Here is a 23,519-nt window from a genome sequence, read left to right on the forward strand (position 1 = left end):
TCTTGGTGGTAGAAGAGAGAAATCTTCAACATTGCTATTTTCTTCTTCCAGTATTGCCTTAGAGGATGTAGGACAAAACCTGCCTGTTGCTCCACCTGAGCAGATCTACTTACCCGTCCTTCCTCCACCTTAAAACAGGATATTGGAAAAACATCCCCAAAACTAAGCATACAGGAAGCAGCACTGAACAGCTTCTTTCTCCTTGTGGCTAGTGTTCGATGCTGTCAGTTTCTAAAACCTTTGTTTGAGGCTGATTTCAAAGTAGAAAGCCTTAGCCTTCAAATCCCTTTAAAACTGTACAAGTAATGCAGTGTTCATAGGTGAACAGACACTGAGAAAATCCAAAGATATGTTAAAGATTTAAAAAGGAATGCAAAGAGAAATCAATACTCTTTGCCTTCAGCTGCAGTTCCTATTAGCAAAACCAAATCTTGGTATATGTTTTGCTACTGAATTTTGTATCTATCTGGCATGATTTTAGTGCAATAATTTGGGTTAAAGGAATGATAACAATGAAACTCGAACTTTTCATCTGTAATTCCAGATTTTCTTGGTTTGCCTGTGGGCTTTTCGGGTCTCCCACAAAAAAATAATAGTGCTACTAGCAGGTAAAATGAAGGCTACAGCATACAGTTACTCTTACTGCCTTATATGAGTGCAAAGACAGTGCTGTCATTAAAACCCATAATTCCAGTGTTCCAGATAGCACGTATCTAGTTCACTGGCTTGCTGTCTAATTTCACATTAGCTTCACGTGCTCCAAGTATTTTGCTTGTAAGGAGTTACTGGCAGCATAATTGCAAATTTGGACATATCTATATTTACACGGTGAACTGCAATACAAAAGCTGACATAAAATGTCATTTTGTGATTTATGACACTGACACACTTTTATCAGAGAAGCTTAATTTATGTTACTGATGACATAATTACTTTGTAACTAATCAAGCCACAGCTCACCAGTAATTCTCATTCACTCAAGCCCTTTGATCTTACAAGCAGCCCAGACTCGGAATGAAATCATTCAACTGGGACTGCATCAGGCCAGCTAGCAACATAAAACATCTTTAATAAATGCATTCTAGATGCACCCTGAACTTCTCATTGATGCCCCTGGGCTGTGCAAAACCCCTTCTAAGCTCTCCTCTATAGTGGAGGCCAAAAAATAGGGTGAACAAGCAGGAATTTGTGAAGGGAACTTCACTGCCTTTGTTTCTGGTGCTTTTTAAATTGTGCACATTGCCTTGGCTTTGCCAGGCCCATTGCTCTGCAGCATTTTCAGGAAAGCTGTTTCCAGTTAGGCAGCCAGCAAGAGTTTTGCATTATAATCAGTCGAACATACCATCAGAATATGTAACTAGATCTGCACATATAGCTAATTTCAGTGTATGCAGAGACTCACAAGCTGTGGTTGCTCAGCTGTTGTCCCATCTCAGGCTCCTTTCCTGCATCCCAGTGGAGCTGTGGAGCCAGCCTGGAGTGCAGTTATTTTGAGCACTCAATCACATGGCCTCAGAAACATCTTAATAAATTCTGACCAGCAACGCAGCCAACAGCTTTGCCTCAAAATAAAACAGCTCCCCAGGATCTCAACACAGCAAGAGAGCATCTTGTTCAACTGGGCAGAAGGAAACCCCGGTACCTGGCAAAAATGACCGACAAAACCCCCTTTGAAACGGATATGCTGACTCTTACGCGATTTGTTATGGAGAAGGGACGCCGCGTCAAAGGAGCAACAGGAGAGCTGACACAGCTGCTCAACTCCATGCTGACTGCCATAAAGGCCATTTCCTCTGCTGTCAGAAAGGCAGGCCTTGCCCACATGTGAGTCCTACCTCGCGATAGAGGGAGGAGAAGAGGTAGAGAGACAGCTGCTTGCACAGGAAGGCTGGGGAGTGGGCAGGGATTCCTAAATAGTTTGGAAATGTGCTTTTTAAGCTGGGTGAGGTCCAAGACTGGATTATCAAGAGTGGAAAGAAGGAGATCTCTTTTTCTGGAGCATTTTAATATTGGGCACAAGATAGACATTTAAACTAACTGCTGATCTGTAGTATTTCACTGTAAGAATGTAAGTCAGAACTTCAATGCTCTGCTCACCTTGTTATCTCTTGTACTTGCTGATAGTTATCTATTTTTAAATCTACTGTGAATTTGCTGAAAATCTCACCATGATATTTTTAATTCAGAGTATCTCACTGTGGTATTTTCTGCTAATATTCAAGCCCTCTGCATAACTGAGTAAATCAGAGCTCAGCTTATCTTGGGAAGCTGTTTTCCTGCCTCTCTGCTGTGTTTGTAATGGTCTAAAGCAACAGCCCTGTGAGAAATGCCATGCTTTTCTCCTTCCTTCCTCACACAGTGTCCCTCAATCAGGGGGGACAAGGGGGGAGTCATAAAATGCCCTCTGAAAAGCAAATGTAACATCTAGTGCTGTAGCAAATGGAATAAAGAGTTGCTTTAAAAAAGCCTGGAATGTACTGAGCTGTTCCTCACACAGGCAGGTGAGGACATCAGTCCAAGTCTTTTCATGATGATCTGAAGCGGTTGAGGCATATGGGAAGTTCTAATAAAATTATGCATTCAAAATAGAAAGCTTTTGATAGGTGCTGAGATGTTTCTGGACATGCCTGAGTACAGACATATACATGCAAACACGAAAAAAACAGGGAAGACATTTGCGAAAGAAAGTCAATGTTTGTGATTTGTTTCAGAGGTTTGGAGTTTTTTCCCTTCCAGTGGACACACCAAAATGTCTGACACTCTAGATTTTGGTGTTTGGTTTGTTTGGGGTTTTTTTTGGTCCAAGTCCTCTATGATATTTTCAAGTCATGAATTCAATATCTCAGCACTATCACCCTCACTTTACAGTCATAGATCATAACATATAGAGAGGACATGATACATTCTGAAAGTTTACAGCAGCATCAGGCTCCTATGCCCTTACTGTTAGACTGTGCTTTGTCTCTGTCCTTACTAGGTGAAACTGTGCTATTTTGCCTCCCTGACTTAAAAGAACAGTTGCTTTTATGTCATTTTTGTCTTTCAATATACAATCTCTAAAGTATTTATTAAGTGCAGAGAAACTATTTGATAGACTAGAAGTGGAACAGCCACATAGCTTCCTTCCCTTCAGAAAAAAAATCATTATGTTGAGGAGCAAATATTTCTTTCTATGAACAAAAGCTTCAGATGTTTAATCAGAAATATCTAAAGTATCCAAACTACAAATGAGTTACTTGCACTGTTTGAATTATTGAAACTATATATGACATTTCAGAAATTCCCTTTGAAAACTTTCAACATTGGTGACTGGCTTGCATCAGTCTGCATTTGTGCAGTTAAAGACCTCTGGTTCTTCTAGCCCCTCCAAATAAGATCCTGTGATGTGTCTTCTTTTATGTTAAAGAGCTCATCATGGATTTTCAACGAATTTTCAGTTCAAAAGTGAAGGAGGCCTTTTTCCAAGTCATAGTTCTGAGCTGGGATTGTGCCTTAAAACACAATGACTGGAGAATAGGTACTTAGCACTTTTTGAAAATCATGGTCCTTTCAAGTATCCTAAACTCAGCACTTGAAAATAGAATGTCCAAAACACTGAATACTTCTGAAAAACTCAAGCAGCTTTGAGCTTCGAGTAAGACAAAAGAGCTACCTTGCTCCCAGCTATGGCATGCCACTTACCAACCACATCCTGGAGACTATTCACTTGCCCCTTTCTCCTTCCTTTTTTTTTACCTTTCTTTTTTTTCTTCCTGCCACCCCACCGCAATGAAAAAAAAAAAGCTTTATCTATTTCCTGCATGGTTTTTATGTTTCTTAGGTGCCCACATTATACACATTATGTCTAAGCAGTGCTTTGCCAACTGGAAATCTCAGAAACTATACTATGTCATTAGCATATTGCTAAAATCAGGATAGGGAAAAGAAGCATCATCCTAACTCAGCTGAGGATCACTGAATAAAACACACCTTGATTCTGAGATACAGTTCGGTGTGGCAAATTACCTGCAGATGTCTCTACAGATTCTGATTTTGGGCTGGCTGGGGACTGGGTGAATGTGGGTTAAAAGACTGTCATGGAGCTCTGAACAGCCAGTGGCAGAAAGTAATGTAGATGCAAACTGTCCCTTCTGTTTCCTCGAAGCTGCTGCCAGCTGCTCTGTGAGGCTGCTGGGGAAGCCTGGCCCCTACCTGTTGGGGTGGAGTCTCTGCTTCTGGCCTGGAGAACATCCAAGCAGAAGTGAATAGGTCATGGGTTCAATCCCCGATGTGGGCCATTGACGTAAGGGTTGGATTTGATGATCCTTGTGGGTCCCTTCCAACTCAGAATAGTCTGTGATAGTCTGTGATAGTCTGAATGGACCCAGGTAAAGCCCCCAGATTATACCATTGCCCTTTCTCATTCATACTTTTATTTTCTAGCAGCAACAATAGTCTTATAAGGCACCGTAACAGTTTAATTCAAAGATTAGATAAAATGTATGGGAAAATGAGAGGGAGAAGCCACCCTGACTTGTTTGTTAGTTTTTTTCCTCAAAACCTACAATGTCTGTTGTTCTCCCTCAGGTTTTTTGACATTTTTACTATTCTGTAGGTTTGGTATAGCTGGCACTGTGAACGTGACCGGTGATGAGGTGAAGAAGCTGGATGTATTATCCAACTCCCTGGTGATTAATATGCTCCAATCCTCCTACAGCACCTGCGTCCTGGTCACAGAGGAGAACAAGGAGGCCATCATCACCCCAAAAGACAAGCGGGTCTGTGCAGCTCCTGGATTCAGCGGGTTATGGGCTTAGGCAGCAGCAGGTGGCACTCTTGCTTAAAGTATGAAACGGGGCCTGGTCCCACCTCCCCCTCCCCGACCCCGACCCCAACCCCCTCCCCAACCCTTCCCGGGGAGAATTCAGAATATTTGCACCATTTCTGCGTTTTTTGATTAATAACTCTAGTGGATCACACGGTTTCAACCGCTAAAAGAGACATGGAGAGTAAAATTATTATTAAAAGTTTTGTGAAGGAGAAGAATAATTATTTTTGAACTTGTTTTAACACATTCCAGATTCCAGATGTAAGTGTATTATTACATTTCCTGATCTGGTTTTGGATTACGTTAGTACTCAAGCAAGATAAAATGAGACGAGTGGCTGTCAGAACTGGGTTTTATGTTACACGTCCAAAGGAAACACCTAACTGCATCATCAGGCTTTCCCTAGGAAGGGATCCTATTGCAGTGGGATACTGCTTATGCTGATGTAACCTGCCCTTTCCTGAATATTTTTTAGTTCTGCCTTCTTACCCTCAGACCTCACAACACAGGGAAATCTTTTCATTTGGAACAAAAAGTAACAAACCAAAATACATTTATTTGAGGAAAATACTTGCTTCCAGAATGAGCGAGTCCTTTTGCTTTCAAATTATTTCTTGCACTGCTTGGCAGCAGCAGACTGCTCCTTTCTATCAACTGATTTTGTGCTGTCTGAGCAGAAACACATCTTCTATTTCTCTGCCTGGCCCCCAGGGAGTTGGAGTTGTGCTGCAGGGCCAGCTGGGTTGGTGGTGCAGACTTCTCTGATGAGCTGTAGCAGGACTAAATGCAGCCATAAAAACATGGGATTTGTCAAATAAAAGGAAATGACAATGAAAAACAATGTATCATTTAATGCTTCCCTTGCCACTTCTGTTTTAGGGTAAATATGTCGTGTGCTTTGACCCCCTTGATGGTTCATCCAATATAGACTGCTTGGCACCAATAGGAACAATATTTGCTATCTACAAAAAGGTAAGAGGATGGACAAAGCACACATGGCACAGTTCACATGCTGAAGGCAAAATGTCTTGGGTTTATCACCTTACCCAGTTTCTTTCCTAGGTTTTTTAAGTGTCTCTAGAAAAAACAGAGCCTTAAAAGGAGCAGAAGTAACACTTGAGATTCAGGAGTGGTAAAATGCTGCCTGAATTCCCAGGAAGGGGACCCCCAGCCCCACGAAGTTTTTAGGTGGCATCACTTCCCTCCTGTAGGCACACAGGTGCTAGTCAGTTTCTTCAGTGCCCCTGACTCACTGCTGTGATGCCGACGAATCACAGCATTTGTCCTCCTGGGCACAGACTGGGGAGGGCTGGTGGCCCTGGACTGTATCATGGTTAGCTGGGTGTGACCTCCCAGCATGAACTGCTGTGCCTGTTATGGATGGGAGTTCATAAGTTTATAAGCACGGTGGCGATGGAGGCTGAAGGAAGCAATCATCCACATTCATCAGGGCCCTGCCAGCACATCTGCGCCTGTGAGGCTGCACAGAACATCAACAGTGCAGCCAATTACAAATGCTAACAGTTACAGTCATGCCAAGTCTTGTCATTTGTTTGCTAATCTCCCAGCAGTTGGGGTTTTTCTCAAAGCCTGAGCTCATTGTCATATGACTATGAGAGATCTTCAGCCATTGCTGTAAACTAACATTTTACAGCACTTGTGACTTCAAAGAAGTCTTTGCAAACTTCGATGCTACACTTCAAAGAAATTAAGATATGTTTTTAAAGTCTCTTTCATCTTTTAACTCGTAATTTGCAACTGTCTAGTCCTTGGATTTTACATTTCTTGTAGGCCATACACTAGTCATCACTGTTGAGAGTATGCATCTAAAAGTGAAACAAATAGGCACAATCTCAAGACAGTAGTGGCACAGGCCAAGTCCTGGCATGTGGCTGTCCACACTTAATAGTGCAAATGGGATTTGCCACAGCTGGGATGATGCCTGGGTAAGGTTTGTGGAAAGAGCAGCCTAGGGACTACCTGTGATACCATTCAGTATCTTGCTTTTTGTGGGGAAATGACCTTATCTGTGTGGATACAATCCACAAAACATTCTCTTATGGTAAGCAAAGGTGCCCCCATCCTTTTCATTTATCTCTCAAAAGACAGCCTGAATGACAACAGCAACTCCCTGTGTTTACAGTAGGCAATAGCTGCATTGTCCAGTATTCTTAAAAGAGGTTAAGAACCATCTTACAAATACTAAAAATTATCTTTCTCTTTAGAAATATTGTGTTAACTTACTCTATGTAACTGTAAAGGCAAATCCCCAGTGATTACGATGGTTTAGAAGGTTGAAATCCAGATTAGATTTCTCTGCCATCCTTAACTCACCTGTAATGTGTGTAAAGACTATGAACTGCCAGGTTTACCCTAGGATTCTGCTTCAGATAGGAATATTTGCCAAATTCAAGATTCTGAATAATTTTCTGATTTTTCATGTTTGTACTGTATATTAACATACGTGTTGTAAATACTGTTTCTAAGTTACTGGCTTCCATGTGGGTGGATACCTTTCAATGCTGTCTAAAAAGGAAATTACATTGGTTTGTTCAAATAGTTCATATCCAAACGAAATGCTGCTGTTTGGATAAAACAGTGTTTGTCAATTAAAAGAACAACTCTCCAAGAAAATTTTCATTTTTCCCTGGAAAGTTAGAAACAAATTTGAATTTACAGGCTTTCACTTGCATAACACTTTCCATTAAAATGCTAATTATAAAGTACTTGTTAATTAATGTGCCTTCATCTCAGACAACACAATGTCATAGCAACATTATTTACCTTTAAACACTAGTGACGTCAAACTCTTTGAAATTATTAAACAATAGCAAGTGCTTTATTGATTGTTACTAAAGAGTAGTGTGAAAATAAAAAAGCAAGGTGTTCATCCCAGTGAATAAGAATCACTTAAGAAAGAAAACATAATTTCTGGCTCTTTAAGATTCATGAACAACACAGGGGAAAAGCTAGAACAATTGTAATTCCAAAGGATGAACCTTAGCTCCTGTTTGATATTTGGCACCTGCCAGTTCTCAGATGAGTGCATGACTGACTTTCTCACCATGTCTCACCTTAATTTCATTTCCAAACACACACTCTTCAAAACTGAAACACTGGGCTAATTGTAGGGGAAAAAAAAAAAGAAAGAAGGAAAAGAGGAAAAAGGGTAATAAGCACTTTTATACAAAAGCCAGATGTGGCCAATACATTTCAAACCTGCAAACAGGTCTCTGACTGCTCCCAGTCCAGAGTCTCCATGATGGTGGAAGGTACCATTCCCTCCTGTCAGAAAAGCACTGCATCAGTGCCTTAAAAAAAGACACCATGCAAAAATGCCATCTCAGGTTTATTTAGTTTTCCACCTGGCTTTTGATTTCTGAAACATGGATAGTCTTGTTAAATAGACCAGAAACATCAGAAAAGTGGGGCTGAGGGAGGAGCCTTGCTGAATTAGCAAGGGATATGACCTTGACAGTCATTGCCACTGAGGGGCTCTTAGTTGCTGGAATGTCAGGATGTGGTGAAAAATAAGTGAGCTTTGGCTTGGGTTCTTCCCAGCTTTTCATGCTACTGAATCTTTGACTCCTGATTCATACTGTAGAAACTCTATTGATTTATTTCATTCTGATTTTAATTTGTAACTTTGCTAAGCGCCTCTAATGTACTTTATTTGCTACCCTTGATTGTCATGAGGACAATGTCCTCCCCTTTATGTGGTCCCTCACAGAGAAGATGTAAGAATTCAGTGCAAATGTAAAGGATACTTGTGAAACACATGATACGAATGGAGACTTGGAAACTGAGTCCTTCTAGAGTGTGCTGGTTTAAAGGTGAACCAGGCAAGGGAAATGAACCCACCACGAGAGAGATTATAAGTCAGACCTAAAATTTAATAATAACATTACAATAACAACACTGACACACAAGGGAAATTGCTTTCAACTCACAAAACCCAGCAGTATAACCCAGTGTCCTGGGGCACAAACCCAAGGGGGTTTGTTTGCCCTTGTGCTGAGACCCCTGTGGTTCCTCCAAGTCCAGAGCAAAAGGAAATGAAAAACCTGTTGGTGCAGGCGAGGGCTGTGGTCTGGTAGAGAGCGGTGATCTCCTCCTGTCAAGGTCCTGCTGCTCCTCTGGATCCGACGAGAAGTTCCCGAGGTCTTCTTACCCCCCACTTATGTACCCTCAGGGAGCACCCAGTCCCTCCCCCTGGGCGGGGACTCACACAGTGGGTGATTAACTCTGGGAGCCAGGGGGTGTTGAACTGTTGATGGCCCATTGGCAGCTCCGCCCCCTCAGGCTGGGTGTGAAGGTGATAATGGCTCCCTGGGCAGCTGCTGCTAATGGCCCATTGTCCTTGGGGAATGAATAGAGGGGGTAGAATACACAGCTTTGATCACCCCCACACAGGGTTAGCTGGTCCCTCCAGTTGAACTAGGACATAGAGCTGCTCCCAGTGCTGATGAGAACTCCCTCACGTGACGTTAGACAAAACATACATTCAAAAATTTCTAGCTATCACCTGACGGTGCCCCTATAGCAAACTCTGCAGACCTTGTTTCATCTGCTTCACACCAATAATGAATGGAAGTGACCGTGTCAATGCTTGTCAGAACTTCTCTGCAGTCCATTTGCCTACTTCAGTGCTTTGCATAAAGACCTCTAAAGGTATGTCACTACCATCACCACAATCAAAATATAATAGAAAGGAAATCCATCTGTGCACCAGAAAGAAGTGAAAATACTCAGCAGCTCTCAGAGTGTACTGGCCAGCTTAATCCCCTGGTTTGTTTCACAGCACATGGTACTTGGCAGGACAAAACTCCTACAGTCCTAACAATGAAATATCAGCTGATCTGTAGCTTTTTCACATTGACAAGCTCTGCAAAACATTTGTTTCAGACTCAGCTTTTTTCCTTCTTGTTGATAGCTAGCTCTTGGAAACACAGTTCTGAATAAAGATAAAAAAAAACAAGTGAATTCTTACCAACTGCCTATCTCCTAAGGGAGGAGTTCCTCTGTTTTTTTCAGAATAGTCAACAAATATATTTTTTCTCAGCCATATAAATACAGAAAATGGTTACAAGAAATAGGATGGAAAAGCTTATCTCAGAAAAAAAAAATTTAAATCGATATCATGTCTAAACAGAAGCTACATATACTGTATATATACTATGTTCTAGAAAACAAACCTCTTTGCTGCGTTTATACAGAATTATTTTTTATTTAATGAGAAAAGTACACCAAAAGCTATGACAGTCATAATATGTTTGCAGCTAGTTCTGTAAATATATGTTTCATTTTGCATTTTATGTTGCAAATAATTAGTCCACTGGAGACAGCCATTGCTTTTAATGTTGAGATGTATGTGCCATGAGGATACATTTTTGAAAGAGATGTAGGGCATACGAGTTGGTTCGGTAAAGATTGTTAGTAACACACTAGCTGCTATCAGTCAATATTCAAAGCTCTGAAATACACAAACAAAATTTTAACAGTCTTCCCTCACTATATGCATTACAACCTGTCTGAATAAGCAGCTTGATATAATTTCAAGTGACTGTGCACATGTGTTTGTACAAGCTGTATTTCAGCTCCCATGAAGGACTGTTTGGCAACAGGATATTTCTGTTTTCCCACGGAAGAACTTGGCAAAATAATAATAAGAATAATTGTAAAAAGATTTGAGCAAAACCCAGTTAAAAACTATATGCAAAGTAACAAAAGTAACAAAATCTTTCATCTGAAAATTAAAACATTTTGATATGAGATTACTATCTTCATATCCCAAGAAAGATGTAGTTTTAGTGTTCAACGTCTCAGTTTTCCTCTGGATGTTGGCACATAATGATGAATGGGATCACCTTGCCCTGATGGGCACCCTGACAGCCCCTTGTCGTTGGGCACACCAGAGAAGTTCTCTGTAGAAGGAGAGTTGTTTTCCTTTGAAAAATATCTATGGAAGGCACTCTTGATTTTTTTTAAAGAATTTACTCAGTATTCATCAAATATTTTATTTTCTACAAAAGGCAGTCTTAACTGATTTTGACTTTTTTCAATCAGATTTTCTGGGCTAGACTGGCATTTCTATTTAGCTGGTACTCAACCTAATCAAGCTTATGCAATCACTAAGAAACTTTCTGAGTTGGGAATAATAAAATAGTAAACCACGTCCTTAAGAAAGGAGGGGCTCTCATTTTAATTCCTCATGGACCACCATCAAAACATCCACACAAGACCCACCACAACTGGCAAGCTTTTAAATAAACATTAATATAAATTATACCCATTTTATAGACACAAGAAGGCTAGAACCAGCCTTCCCAAGTGCTCTTGGCTGGTCTCCTTACTTACCCCTCCAGACAACTCTTGTAAGCTGAGGGTGGCTGGAAATAGTTGCACTAGATCTGCTTGGACTACTGTTGTTCAGAGATAACCAAAGTGCCAAATCAAAATATAAGTGCTGGAAATTGAATAAAATGTGAAGTGTGAAGTAAAATGCCACCTGAATGTTCTGTGTAGAGTTATATATGCATATCTGCACACATGCACACTTTACATAACTAAATGCATTTGTTCTTTGATATGTAATATGAACTTTTATATCCTTTCAGTTACCCATCTCTCCACTAGCAGAGAGTAGTGCACAAACTTGTTTCCATCATGTTGCACCATCTACCCTTTTATTCAGTGTTCCTTGAAGCATTTTGTCTGTAATGTTAATTACAACATTTATCTCTCAGTTATTTCCTCTGAAGGGTGTCAGTATGATAACTTATTTACAGAACATTTATACCTCTGCTCTGTCTCAGATTTGTGATGATCTTGAATTAATAGCCTGGGCTGTGATGCTAAGGTGTCATCTTTGTTGCAGGTATCATATTGATTGCGTGACATTTATAAAATAACAAACTCTCAGCGTCCTGTCTCAGCATGCACATGCACACCAAACTTGGCATGAACTAGTGCGAACTGTTTTGTTGTTCCATAGGCCTGCACATACACAAAAAGGAAATCCATCTTACTATTATTGAAGTACTGTTTTTATTGTTCATCATCAGAATTTAACCTTCAGTCCAATGGTAATTTTTCCTCAGGAAACAGATGAAGAACCCTCTGAAAAAGATGCTTTACAGCCCGGACGCAATATTGTTGCTGCCGGCTATGCCCTATATGGCAGTGCTACGCTGGTTGCCCTCTCCACAGGGCAAGGAGTGGACTGCTTCATGCTTGATCCGGTACAGTCGTGATGCTAATCACATTGCCACCATCTTCTAGAGCTTTCTGTGTTTGGCTTTACTTATTTTTGTTAGCCCTTGCCTCTGTAATCTAGGCGCTCTATGCAATACTGTTTTCATGACCTGGAGCATCCCACCACCTCTTTACAAGTATTTAATAGTACATGAATCACCATGTTGGCTGGAATACCTGTTTGGTTTTTTTCTATTTAATAGATTAGAAATTAAGTTAAATTCTTAGTTAAGCATTTGCAACACTTTTCATTCATAGAATCATAGAATCATAGAATCGATTGGGTTGGAAAAGACCTCCAAGATCATCAAGTCCAACCCTTGGTCCAACTCCAGTCCCTTTACCAGATCATGGCACCCAGCACCACGTCCAATCTGTGTTTAAAAATCTCTAGGGATGGGGAATCCACCACCTCTCTGGGCAGCCCATTCCAATGCCTGAGCACTCTCTCTGGAAAGAATTTTTTTCTGATATCCAACTTAAATTTCCCCTGGCAGAGCTTGAGCCCATCGTGCCCCCTTGTCCTATTGCTGAGTGCCTGGGAGAAGAGACCAACCCCCACCTGGCTATAACTTCCCTTCAGGCAGTTCTAGACAGTGATGAGGTCACCTCTGAGCCTCCTCTTCTCCAGGCTGAACACCCCCAGCTCCCTCAGCCTCTCCCCATAGGACTTGTGCTTCAAAATGAACATGTAAGAAAATTGAATTTATTTTGAACACTGTCTTTGCCTCCACTTAAAGGACTCTGGGTTTTCTTCTTGATTTTTCTGTCTGAAGAACATCAGCATGTTCACTATTTAGATTTAGGCAAGGACCACTTTTCTTTATACGGTTCATGCACAGTGATCTTTGATTTCCTGAAGGCAGTTTAGTTTTATGGCTGTCACCTAAGCTGCATGCCCAAAAATTTGCAAAAGCACAACCATGCCTGTATAATTGGACACGTGCCACTCAGGAGCCAAACAAGCGTTATTGTGGGAATTTAGGAAGACCACTCATTTGTAAAACCATCACTAGGTGTGTGCAATAACATAGGAGGGTTGGGGTTTTTTTATTAAAAGGATGCATTATTATCAAAACCTCTTTTAACCTTTATAAATAGTCTCATTCCAAGTGGAAAGAACTGGGAGCTGAAGTGCTCTGGTTAGAGAAAGGGAACATGGAAGTTGAACTAAAACTGCAGGCAGCAATATCTGGAGATAGCTGACCACATTCACTTTAAGATATTTGGACAAGATATACAAGAAGAGTTAAAAAATCAGAAGACACTTTAATTTCTTAATTAGAAGACTTATTATTTGTAGACAGAGATTCATGATCCATCTACTTTTAAAGCTGACTGGTGTTCCTTTGACATACTAACAAATACAACAAATTTGCTTTTCATTTTAGCACCAATGTGCCAAGTTTTTATTAACTTCATTCAGCTTCCTTTGTTTTCTGCTCTTTTTGAAATACTGAGAGGTTATACACCAGACTGGTGCTGGAAGGACCAAGCTGTGCTAGCATTTCTGCCATGTCCAGTGTGACAGCTGTTACAGAAAGTCAACAAAATTTTCTGCTGCTTGCTAATATCTCATCTTTTCTATCCTGTAGGGTCTTGGTGAATTTATTTTGGTGGACAGAGATGTTAAAATCAAGCAGAAGGGGAAGGTATACAGTCTCAATGAAGGTTATGCAAAGTATTTTGATCCTGCAATGACAGAATATTTACAAAAGAAGAAATTTCCTGAGGTAAGAAAATATTAGCACTGTACCTAAGGTACTTTGCACTGGCAAGCACTGCATTCCATGCAGTCCTGTCTGATGGGAAAGGATTTGAAGGCCTCCCTGGCTTCAGACCCATTTAACCCTCTCATGCCATCAGGTCCACTTTGAGGATATATCTTATGTTTGGGGTTTTTTTTCTGGTATCCTGAAATCTTTTATGGCTTAGATCTCAGGAAATAAAATCATAGCTTGATTATCACTGCATGAAGGAAAAAGTTCTAGATTTTTCCACAAAGACCTGAAACTGTGCCAGCTATATTAGGGGGTACTCTTGTTTTCTGTCTTTATATGAATACACAGCTCAGTCCTATGTGCAGCTGGGCATTTAGGGTCAGATTCCACATACTGCCCAGAAGGTGCTTGCAGAGGTCTGGGTGGCATAACTTTCTCTTTCTTGTACATGCTTGCAGCTGAGAAGTGCAGTATCACTCCTACACAGTCAACTTGGATCATGGAGCATGAACCAACCTATAGGTTGGAAAAAAACCCACTAATGGTGTTAGGCACAATTCAGTTGTTAAAAGAGATACATCCAATGTCTGACACATGGACACACACAGCTCTGTATGGCCCCTGGTCAAAGCTAGGAGGACAGAGCACAAGCACTCAATGTGGAAAGCTGGAAGCTCTCTAGAAAATGTGGCTATGTGACCAGCAATTCATAATAATCTGTCGTGATGTGGATGAACTCAGGACTTAATTTGATCAGGAAAGTGGTTTTACTGCTTTTTCTGTTTAAAAAACCCAACAAACCATCCAACAAAAGAACCCTCAAAAATTCCACAAAAACCCCACCAAACTCCATCGTATCAGTCTTTAAGTGATTGGTTGTCAATAATACTTACGTATTATTCATGTTAAAAAACATGAGTGCTGTATGAGGGAAACATAATGAGTAAGCATTTAAACTATATTTCTGGGATAAGCTCCTCCCTCTGAGCTGAACATCTGAATTCATTACATTGGTTGTAGCTGCAATGCTGACCTCACAACAAAACATCTTTTTCATATTACTTAGATTGTAGTTACAGCAAATACCTCATCACAGCATTCTAAATATATTATTTTAAAATATTTTTGATTATTTTGAAACTTCAAAGTCTGCATTCAGTTCAGCTATGAGAGAAGAAGTGCATAACACAACTTTCATACTTCCTGAAACCTGATACAGCTGGGAAACTGAAGACACTTGTGCTGCTCATTCTGCTCACATTATGCTAGGCTATGTATTCAGTATAATGCACTAAGACTGGATTTATTAATTTGTCTTTTTAAAAAGTACCTGAGTGTTGTTCAAAATAGAGCCTTAAACAAATGCATGAACCCCAGGCAACTATGAAAAGACTGAGGAGATTTCAAACGGAGTGGAAAGACCAGACAGAGGTATTTCATCACAGGATCAGTGAAGACAGCTCTATCACATGACCCACTAAATGCTTGAGTTAGGACTTGCTAGAAAAAACTCGTTTTCAAACATTATTTTATCTTAAATCAGTGTTTCATTTGAGAAAAAATTATTGAAATTGTTTCTCTAATGCAACATAAGTTGGCAGAAAGTATTTTTCTTCCTTAAAAGCAAATAGCACAGAGGCTCATGGATTATTTGGGTCAGGGGATGTCTTCTCAAGTGTAGTGAAGAAGAACATTGTTTATCTGCTGTATGGTTGTTTGCATGAGAAGGGCTGAGGCACCAATGTTGTGAAATGTTATGTCACCAATGTTAAGGAAGTGCCCTGCCCACCTGAAAGCTTGCTATGAACCTAAGTTTTGAAAACAGCATAACTCAATGACTTGATTAAAAAAGTACATGAGATTTCCATTGTGGGAGGACAAAAGAGAAAAAGTGTTGCCATTCCTATGTAGCATGAAACTTGCTTTCTGGCATCATCTTTAAGCCTAACCAGCTACAGTTATATTGGTGATGTTCCTGCCTCCCGTGCAGCCAGGTGAGGCATTTCACAGCTTTAGTCTTTGAATCCTCTTTTTACCACGCCGGAGGCCAGTGGGGGCACCTGCTGAATCAAATCACCTGCCTGTGATTTGAAGGGGCATGGGAGGACAACATCTTGTTCAGGCAAGTCACTCACCCTCTGTTCTTCTGGCCACTGGAAGCCAAGAGATTAGGCATTTATTTCAGCTATTTGTCACTTTTTAATATTTTTTCATTTGATCTTTCCTCTATTAACTCCTTACTGGGGTTTTTGGTCAACAAAACTTCATGTGACTTTATAATATTGCCACAGAAAACTGAAAAGTTAAAAATAAAACAAGTAAAAATAGTCTAATGTTGTCCGCAACATCCTCTGTGTTCTGTATATTAATATTGTCCTTGGAAACCAAATATTATAACTCAACTATTTCTGAGGAGAGTAGATATTTCATTCTAAGAACGGTGTCCCAGATCAGACAGTTGGTCTACAAAGCCACGCTGGCCCTCAAAGTTTCTTGTGTATCGCCATTCATCTAAGGCATCAATTCTTAATAAAAAGCACTAGAAAAGTGCTAATGTTCTGCAGGCCAGTTGTACATCTCCTACCACTGTCACGCAGGTCTTAGCAGGAAATATTTGTCTAGCCACATGTCTTGTGGTATGAGACTAAAGCTAATTTTTTGTTAAGCATGGCATAATAATCCTGCTGCTTAACCAGGCTGAAATCCAAGCTGCTGTTTGCAAGGTTGCCTGTAATGCAACAGATTTGCTCTAATCTGCAATGTTTAGTGGGATCTGTTGGGCCAGAAACTGTTTCTACCCAAATTTCACATTAATTCCTTCCCAAAGTGGGTTCTTCCTCCTGTAATGCTAGCTCCTATCTGGCATTGGTTCACTCATGGTAGCACTTGGAAACATGCTGTGGGCATTGTCAGAGTTGGCTATTCCATCTGTTTTTATCATTTGCTTCCTGCAGTCAGACACAAGAGAAGTTTGGGCTAATCACAGCTTGCTGATTGAGAGCTATGCAATGGAGACTCCCTGGTTAAGGATATGTCAACAGTGCATTAAAAATGTGCCAACAACAGCACATTTCAGTGTAAAGCATTCCATTCTTCTGCCAGCCAGGCATCTGTGTCCAAGTGATACAAAAAAGCTAGCAAAACTGCTGTGCTTTTTTCACCACATCTGTCTAGGCATTGAGGGATGCAGGGTGTTTCTGCTGTAGTCTGTAGAAACGATTTCTTGCTCCCCATCTCTTAGTCATCGTAGCAATACAAGAAAAACCTGATCTTGTTATGCTGTAGAGGAAGAAAGCTGTCATAAATGAGTAGAATAAATTAGTGAGAAATTGACTTCTATCACAATGTGAAGAAAAAAAATCACAGAACTTGTCTGTTCTGAGTCATTCCTCTGCATCAAGGAAAAAAAAAAGAAGCAGAAAGGGTAAAATTAAGAGTAACCACAAGTTTATTCAAACATCATGGCTGTTGACCAAGGGAACATGAAGGTTCTCAAACTCTTTCATTAGCATCAACTGAATGAATCCGAAGTTCTTATTGAGCAAACACAGTTTGGCATTACGGAAAACTTGGGAAGAACCTGCCTCGCATTCATGCTCTGTTATTTTGTTTGAGACAAAGCCTGGGCAATATGCCAACAGTACCTATAAAGTGTCTCATCTGAAAAAAACATGCATGAGCAATAAAACTGAAGAAACAAAAAATAACTATTTGTTCCTCCTGTGCAGGTAGCTGGACAATAAATGAAGTTAAAAATTATATTTCTGTCTATGAATCAAGTGATAACCTTATCAGAATGGAGAAATTTCTCTTCTGTATTTTTCTTTGCGCAGTCTCACCACTGTGTTTCTAGCAGTTGAATTTCTATCAGGGTAAGAAGCAACTAATGTTGTCATTGGCATGTCATTACCTTAGAATATTCTGAGTTGGAAGGGGACTCACAAAGTATCCTTCACATAAGACTACCCATGTTCACATATAAATTGTGAAACCAATCTGCAGGTTAATAGGATATCCAGTGCATTCCAAACATGTCTGGTGGCTTGTACACAGGTGGAGCAGCTGTGCAGCCCATGCTCTCTGAATTTTATAGCTGTAGGTTGCAGCATCTTTATTTGATAACGCCATAGAAGCCATCCTCAGCAGTCTGTTTCAGGAGCTGCTTATTTTTGATAAATTATGACTTTTCTCAATATTCAACAAACTTTTCTTAAGACTTGATTCATTACCTTTTGGAACTGTAAAAGAGTGTTCTTCCTTTGATAGTATTTTTAAAAGTAATTTGTTAATCACATCTTTCCCAGACTTTCACTGGAAACTTGTTTTGGTCTTTCTTTGACACCTCCTAAGACATTGTTTTTTATGATGTCAGATTTTCAATTGTAAAGTCAGAAGTGCAAACACATGTGTGATGGAGAAACTATCATTTGCAGTCTAGATATTCAATTGTTTGAGCATAAGACATGAAAAACAAGACCACAAATATTTGAAAGTATTGTTCAGTTGCACCTTGAAGTAATAGCACCAGATTTAAACAAACTAAATATAAAAGCTCCAGGCTGTGTCTCATCCATAATGTCTTTCACAGTTTCTGTTGTTTTCTTCTGAATTTTTGATAGTGCTCCTAATGTGTACAAAAGAAAGAATTATGAAAACCAACACATGTGCAGTTAAACAAACAAGGGCTGGAACAGTTGAACATGGGCTGGAAGATGTGTCTCTCACAGTTTTACTGTCAGATATATCAAATATCCAAGTCGTATGTTTAGCATTTTAGAACTCAACTTCATACTGCTCTGTTGCTTATAATGTGTGATTTCATGAGAATCTTTTCTTATTTTAAAATAGAATAATTATCATAACTGAATTGAACAGTTTGAAAAAGCAAAAATGGAACTATGTTTTTCTCTACTTGTGTGTTTTCCTCAAGGTGTTTTTTCTCCCACCAATTTCTAAGCTGAGAGCAAGAAAAACTATGTTTGTGAATAAATTTCTCTCTTTCAAACCAAGCTGCTGTGACCAATCTCACCACTTGACAAATAGAAGGTAAAAGTTGGAGTCCCCCAGGAGTCATCTGGATGTGTAGTAAAAAGTGGCATCTCTCCTCATGCCCTGGCTTAGGAACCAGTCAGGAATCAAAACTCACACATGTTCCTTGTTCTGACAATGTAAAGAAGTTTTCACTCCCTCATTTTTTCATAGGCTGGGGTTTGTTTCCAAATTGTGCACTCAAATTACAAGTACCCTGGTTTGCACACTGTGAATGAGGCTCTTCATAGCATCTATCTGAGAACCCTGTAGAGAATCACTATATCTTACAAAAGGCCAAGCCTCAGGCTGGTTTTGGTACTTACAGTATCCATAAGCAGCCATTGATTTAAGCAGCTTTGATTCCAGTTTCATAAAAAAATTACCTTTTCCCATGGTACTAGCTGTCTAGCCTGGTAAATGTGATGCTTTGCTGTATGTTTTTCAGGATGGCAGTTCCCCATATGGTGCCAGGTATGTGGGCTCCATGGTAGCTGACGTTCACCGTACACTAATGTATGGTGGGATCTTCATGTATCCTGCTAATAAGAAGAGTCCTAAAGGAAAGGTATATAATTTCACTTCCTTTCTAATGAACTTAGCCAACATAATACCTCTGGTATTACCAGAAATGCAAAGGAATAGTTTAGATAAATTAACAGATAATAATTTTCCATCCCTTTAAAAATTATTAATGGATATAATGGTCAGCAATCCAACCTAGGCAAGAAAATAAGGCAATTGTCAATTTAGGCCAGAAATCTTCCTGTGTGCTTTTTATATTACAAACTGCTTGAGTGCTTTTCACTGCTACCTAGGACATCATTAATTTTTCTAAAGATAAATGTTTCAATACTGTAGAAACTTACTGAGATACTTATGCATAGCTGGCAGATACAACACAGACCTAAGGAAGAACTCTGCACTTTAAACTGGCAACTAGAGTTATCCCTCCAACAGGTGGGATATGCTGAACTCCAAAGAGGGCGTTGCCCAATGGTAGAAAACCAAGTTTGCTTACCTAGTGTTTCCAAAGGGCACTGAGCTTCCTATCATGAGCTCTGCAAATGAAGGCTTCCAATATCTAATCAGAAAAACTGTGTCATTGAGAGGCGAGTTTCATGCATGCTGAGATGAGTATTTTGGGAAAAGATGGTTTCCCACTTGGACACGTGTACAAAACACACTGTGACTTAATGCAGCCCAATGCAATGCAGTGAAGCCCTGAAACTGATGGTCCAGGAATCATAGTCCACCTCAACTTTTCTCCTGCAGCATCAGATACTCTTATTATCAAATTTCTAAACAAATATGTTTTAGAAGAACCTCAGTCATACAACTGATCTGTGGACCACCAGTAAACTAGAGGCAATCCTTAGAAAATTATTGGTTCAGTGCATAACAGACTGGCCATAACGTTCTGACTGCAAGACCACCTTTTTTTCCTGATCTTTACCATATTTAAAACCTTCTATGCAAATGTTTTTGTGCATGCATGGCTGGTATTTCGAGGAATTTGCCCCTATCATTTTAGTTGCCCCATCTCCCACACTGGTACCAGAACATCCTGTTGTCTACAGTCTTTAGGGACAAAGGACTACCGGTTCCATCATGGTAAGCTTATGTTTGACATAATACCAGGAGATCCAAATGGTCTTTGAAGCAAAAACTTGAAAAGAATTCTCTTCAGCACATACAACTGAAAATGTCTTCACATTTGTCCAGGCAAAATTAATTTAAATATTTGAACCATCATCCTGGGGGAAAATAAACAAACAAAACAAAAAAAACCAGACCCCGAAAAAGCCCTCATTAAAAGATGTGGATCTGTTTGTGCATCAGAGCAAGAGATAGAAAAGGAATCTGCTGTGTGTGAGAAAAGTGGGTTTCCTGACTCACCTCTTCGAATTAAATTTTTATTTTGAAATCTGCATTAAATAATTGTTTAAGTCAGAAAAAAAAAAGATGAACAGAACAAAAGAACAATGAAACAAAAGACCTATATAATGTTATAGAAATTAATATTTCTGGATAAGTTAGCCTACATTCTCTATTGGATTGGTCTGGCATGCACGGTCATCATAGAGAATGTAATGAAAGAAGCAAAACTGTGCTATCATTAGAAATAATCTTTTTTCTTTCCTTCTCTGAGTAAAATTGTATATAGCTCTTTTCACATAAATCTTTTCTTGTTGGAGAAATAATGCCTTTATGGCAGGTGCCCTGATCATCATTCCCCTGAAAGACATTCTATGCACTTGGTTAGAGAGATGAAAGGAATCAAATGTCACTGGAATTGGTGAAGCCTTCGGAATTGAAAGGTCTTTAGAGCACAGGTAAATGACATTCATATAGGCCCTAACATACACAGCTCCTTCTTGAAGTTAAAGAAAGATAACAAAATGCTCAATAAACAGTACAGAACTGGCCAAGAAATAGATCCTCTTTTCAAGTCAGGTGTGTTGAATAATATTTTTTATGAATTGAAGGCTTATAGTTCTCTATTAGGTGAGAAATTTTAAACCTATCTGAAGACAGAGCCTATCCGAAGATCTCTTAGTGCAATTGCACTGCTACCTGAAGAAAAACTGCTTTCTTTAAGTTGCATAATCCCAGTTAAGCAACAAGAAATGCAATATGTGGTTCCATGGTGATACCACTTCTATTTTCTGGCTAATGATCTTCCAAAAATAAGCTATAAGAAGAACACTGAAGGCTATTGGTCCTGTTTTGCCTGTCAGATCTCCATCCTTGTACCAGAAGTAGTACTTCAGTGGGCTTTAAAGTTATGAATGAAGGTAATATGACACTATTTAAGTTTGTGATATATCATAGGTTTATTACTGTGTGCTAAAGCTATGCCGGGCAGTGAAGTCCTATGTTCAACCCATTTCTCTTTGTATACCATTGCATTCTGTCACGATTCCTTTTCAACAGAAAACGTTCTCTCTTCTGCATATGTGAAGAGCCCTTTAAACAAAGTAGGTGCTAATTTTGCCATACATGAGCACTTTATAAATAAACTTACAGAAATAATGTCTGTTAAAAAATGACCAGCTATAATCTATGTCCATTTAAACACAGAAACTTTTGGTATATGTCCAAAATAAGCTTGTGTTCCACCAGAAGAGTCACCCCAAGAGGTAACATTTTAAAATACTTGAACTTATATCAGAATCCAAACTAAAAGGGAAAATTTGTATGTAATAGTAACTGCACTTGCTTCTGAAAACACAGCCACTATCTGTGTGAGCTCAGGCCACTAAGATCTATGCACATTTCTCAAGAGAGTCAATCAAATCCTGACATTTGAAACTGGGAGCATCAAGTTTCAAACTCCAAAATATCCTGACCAAATATAATATGAGTACCCAAAGCTCTGAGGTAACTCATAAAGGCTCCACATGAGAAGAGATTTTGGGGTTTTTTCCCACTACTACTAATTTAGTTGGCTCAATGGTTTTGCTGATATCTGTGAGCCAGACAGCCACTTTTGACATTTTTGGCAAGATACAGCTTCACTGGTGCTGCACATCTATATGTCAGCTTCAAAACAATAGTGATGATGCTTGGACACAGGGTCTGTGCCATCCTCAAATTGTGTTAAGGAAGGTAAGAAGAGGAGAGGGAAGGAGGGGCTGATTGAGAGCCACTGCTAGTTAGGTCAACTGAAGTTTGGTACAAAATTCTCCAAAATCACAGAAGGAAGGGCAGGTTTTGGTAAGTTCTTTGGTATAATTTCCCCCAAATGCAATAATATGTTTCCTCTTTCTTTCTAGCTCCGACTTCTCTATGAATGCAACCCTATGGCTTTCATCATTGAGCAGGCAGGTGGGATGGCAACTACAGGGACTGAAGCAGTGTTGGATGTGAAACCTGAGAATATTCACCAGAGAGTTCCTCTTATACTTGGCTCTCCAGACGATGTGCAAGAATACCTTGCTTGTGTACAGAAACACAAGAGCAGCTAAGCATTTTTCCACATCAGACCTTGCTCATCTGTTTTCAGTCTAAAGGAAAAGCTGTACACTTCATGATGGTGGAGTCTAGCAATTAACAGTCATCTCTCAGGGAAAGTCCCACTTTATGAGAAAAGAAATGTAGTGAGAATAGCTGATGGGAAGAAAAGAAAAAAATCTATTTCTCCTTGCAGGCAAATGTACAAACCCTTTAAGTCTGATTTATGCAGTGCAAATGTAGAGACACAGTCCTGATTTCCAAACAGAACTAGATTATATAAAATAATGAAAGGAAGTGAATTATGTCAGTATCCCCATTTGATCTGAAGCTTCATGTCTGAGCTTACATGGATGGTATTATTTGAGGCAGAATTTCCATATCAATATTTGCAATGCCGTTGTCTGGATTTACGGTCAGAGGCTTCTTGTAATTGTTTTTTACCTTGACAGCCATAGGAAGAGCAAAAGTCTCATGCTGTCTGAAACAGCATTTTTAAGCTCCAAATTATATAGGTCTTGGGTAATTAATAGAGATGAAAAGGCTGCAATATTGCCAAGGTATTTAATTTCTCATAAGAGCAAAAAAAGATCTCATGTTATTTTCAGAGAGGAAACTTTCAACGGCACAAATTACAATAAACCATTGCTATGGATGTGACACTCAAATCATGCCTATTCCTTGTTAATGCATTGTTGTCTGCAACAGAGGAGGATACAAAGCCACTGTTAACATTTCTGTTTTCTTTCACT

At 39.6% G+C, this 23,519-nt stretch overlaps 1 protein-coding gene across 1 annotated transcript; it reads left to right on the forward strand.

Moving 5' to 3' along the window:
• Positions 1–1,570: 1,570 nt before the first annotated feature.
• LOC139684496 (fructose-1,6-bisphosphatase isozyme 2) lies at positions 1,571–23,429 on the forward strand. Its single transcript, XM_071580501.1, has 7 exons — positions 1,571–1,824; positions 4,595–4,757; positions 5,687–5,779; positions 11,908–12,048; positions 13,657–13,794; positions 19,259–19,378; positions 22,590–23,429. Exons 1-7 carry the CDS (start codon positions 1,652–1,654, stop codon positions 22,779–22,781), a joined length of 1,020 nt encoding a protein of 339 aa, XP_071436602.1. The 5' UTR covers positions 1,571–1,651; the 3' UTR covers positions 22,782–23,429.
• Positions 23,430–23,519: the final 90 nt, after the last annotated feature.

This window comes from Pithys albifrons, chromosome Z (genome assembly GCF_047495875.1).
Source record: "Pithys albifrons albifrons isolate INPA30051 chromosome Z, PitAlb_v1, whole genome shotgun sequence".
In the NCBI taxonomy this organism is placed as follows: Eukaryota; Metazoa; Chordata; class Aves; order Passeriformes; family Thamnophilidae; genus Pithys; species Pithys albifrons.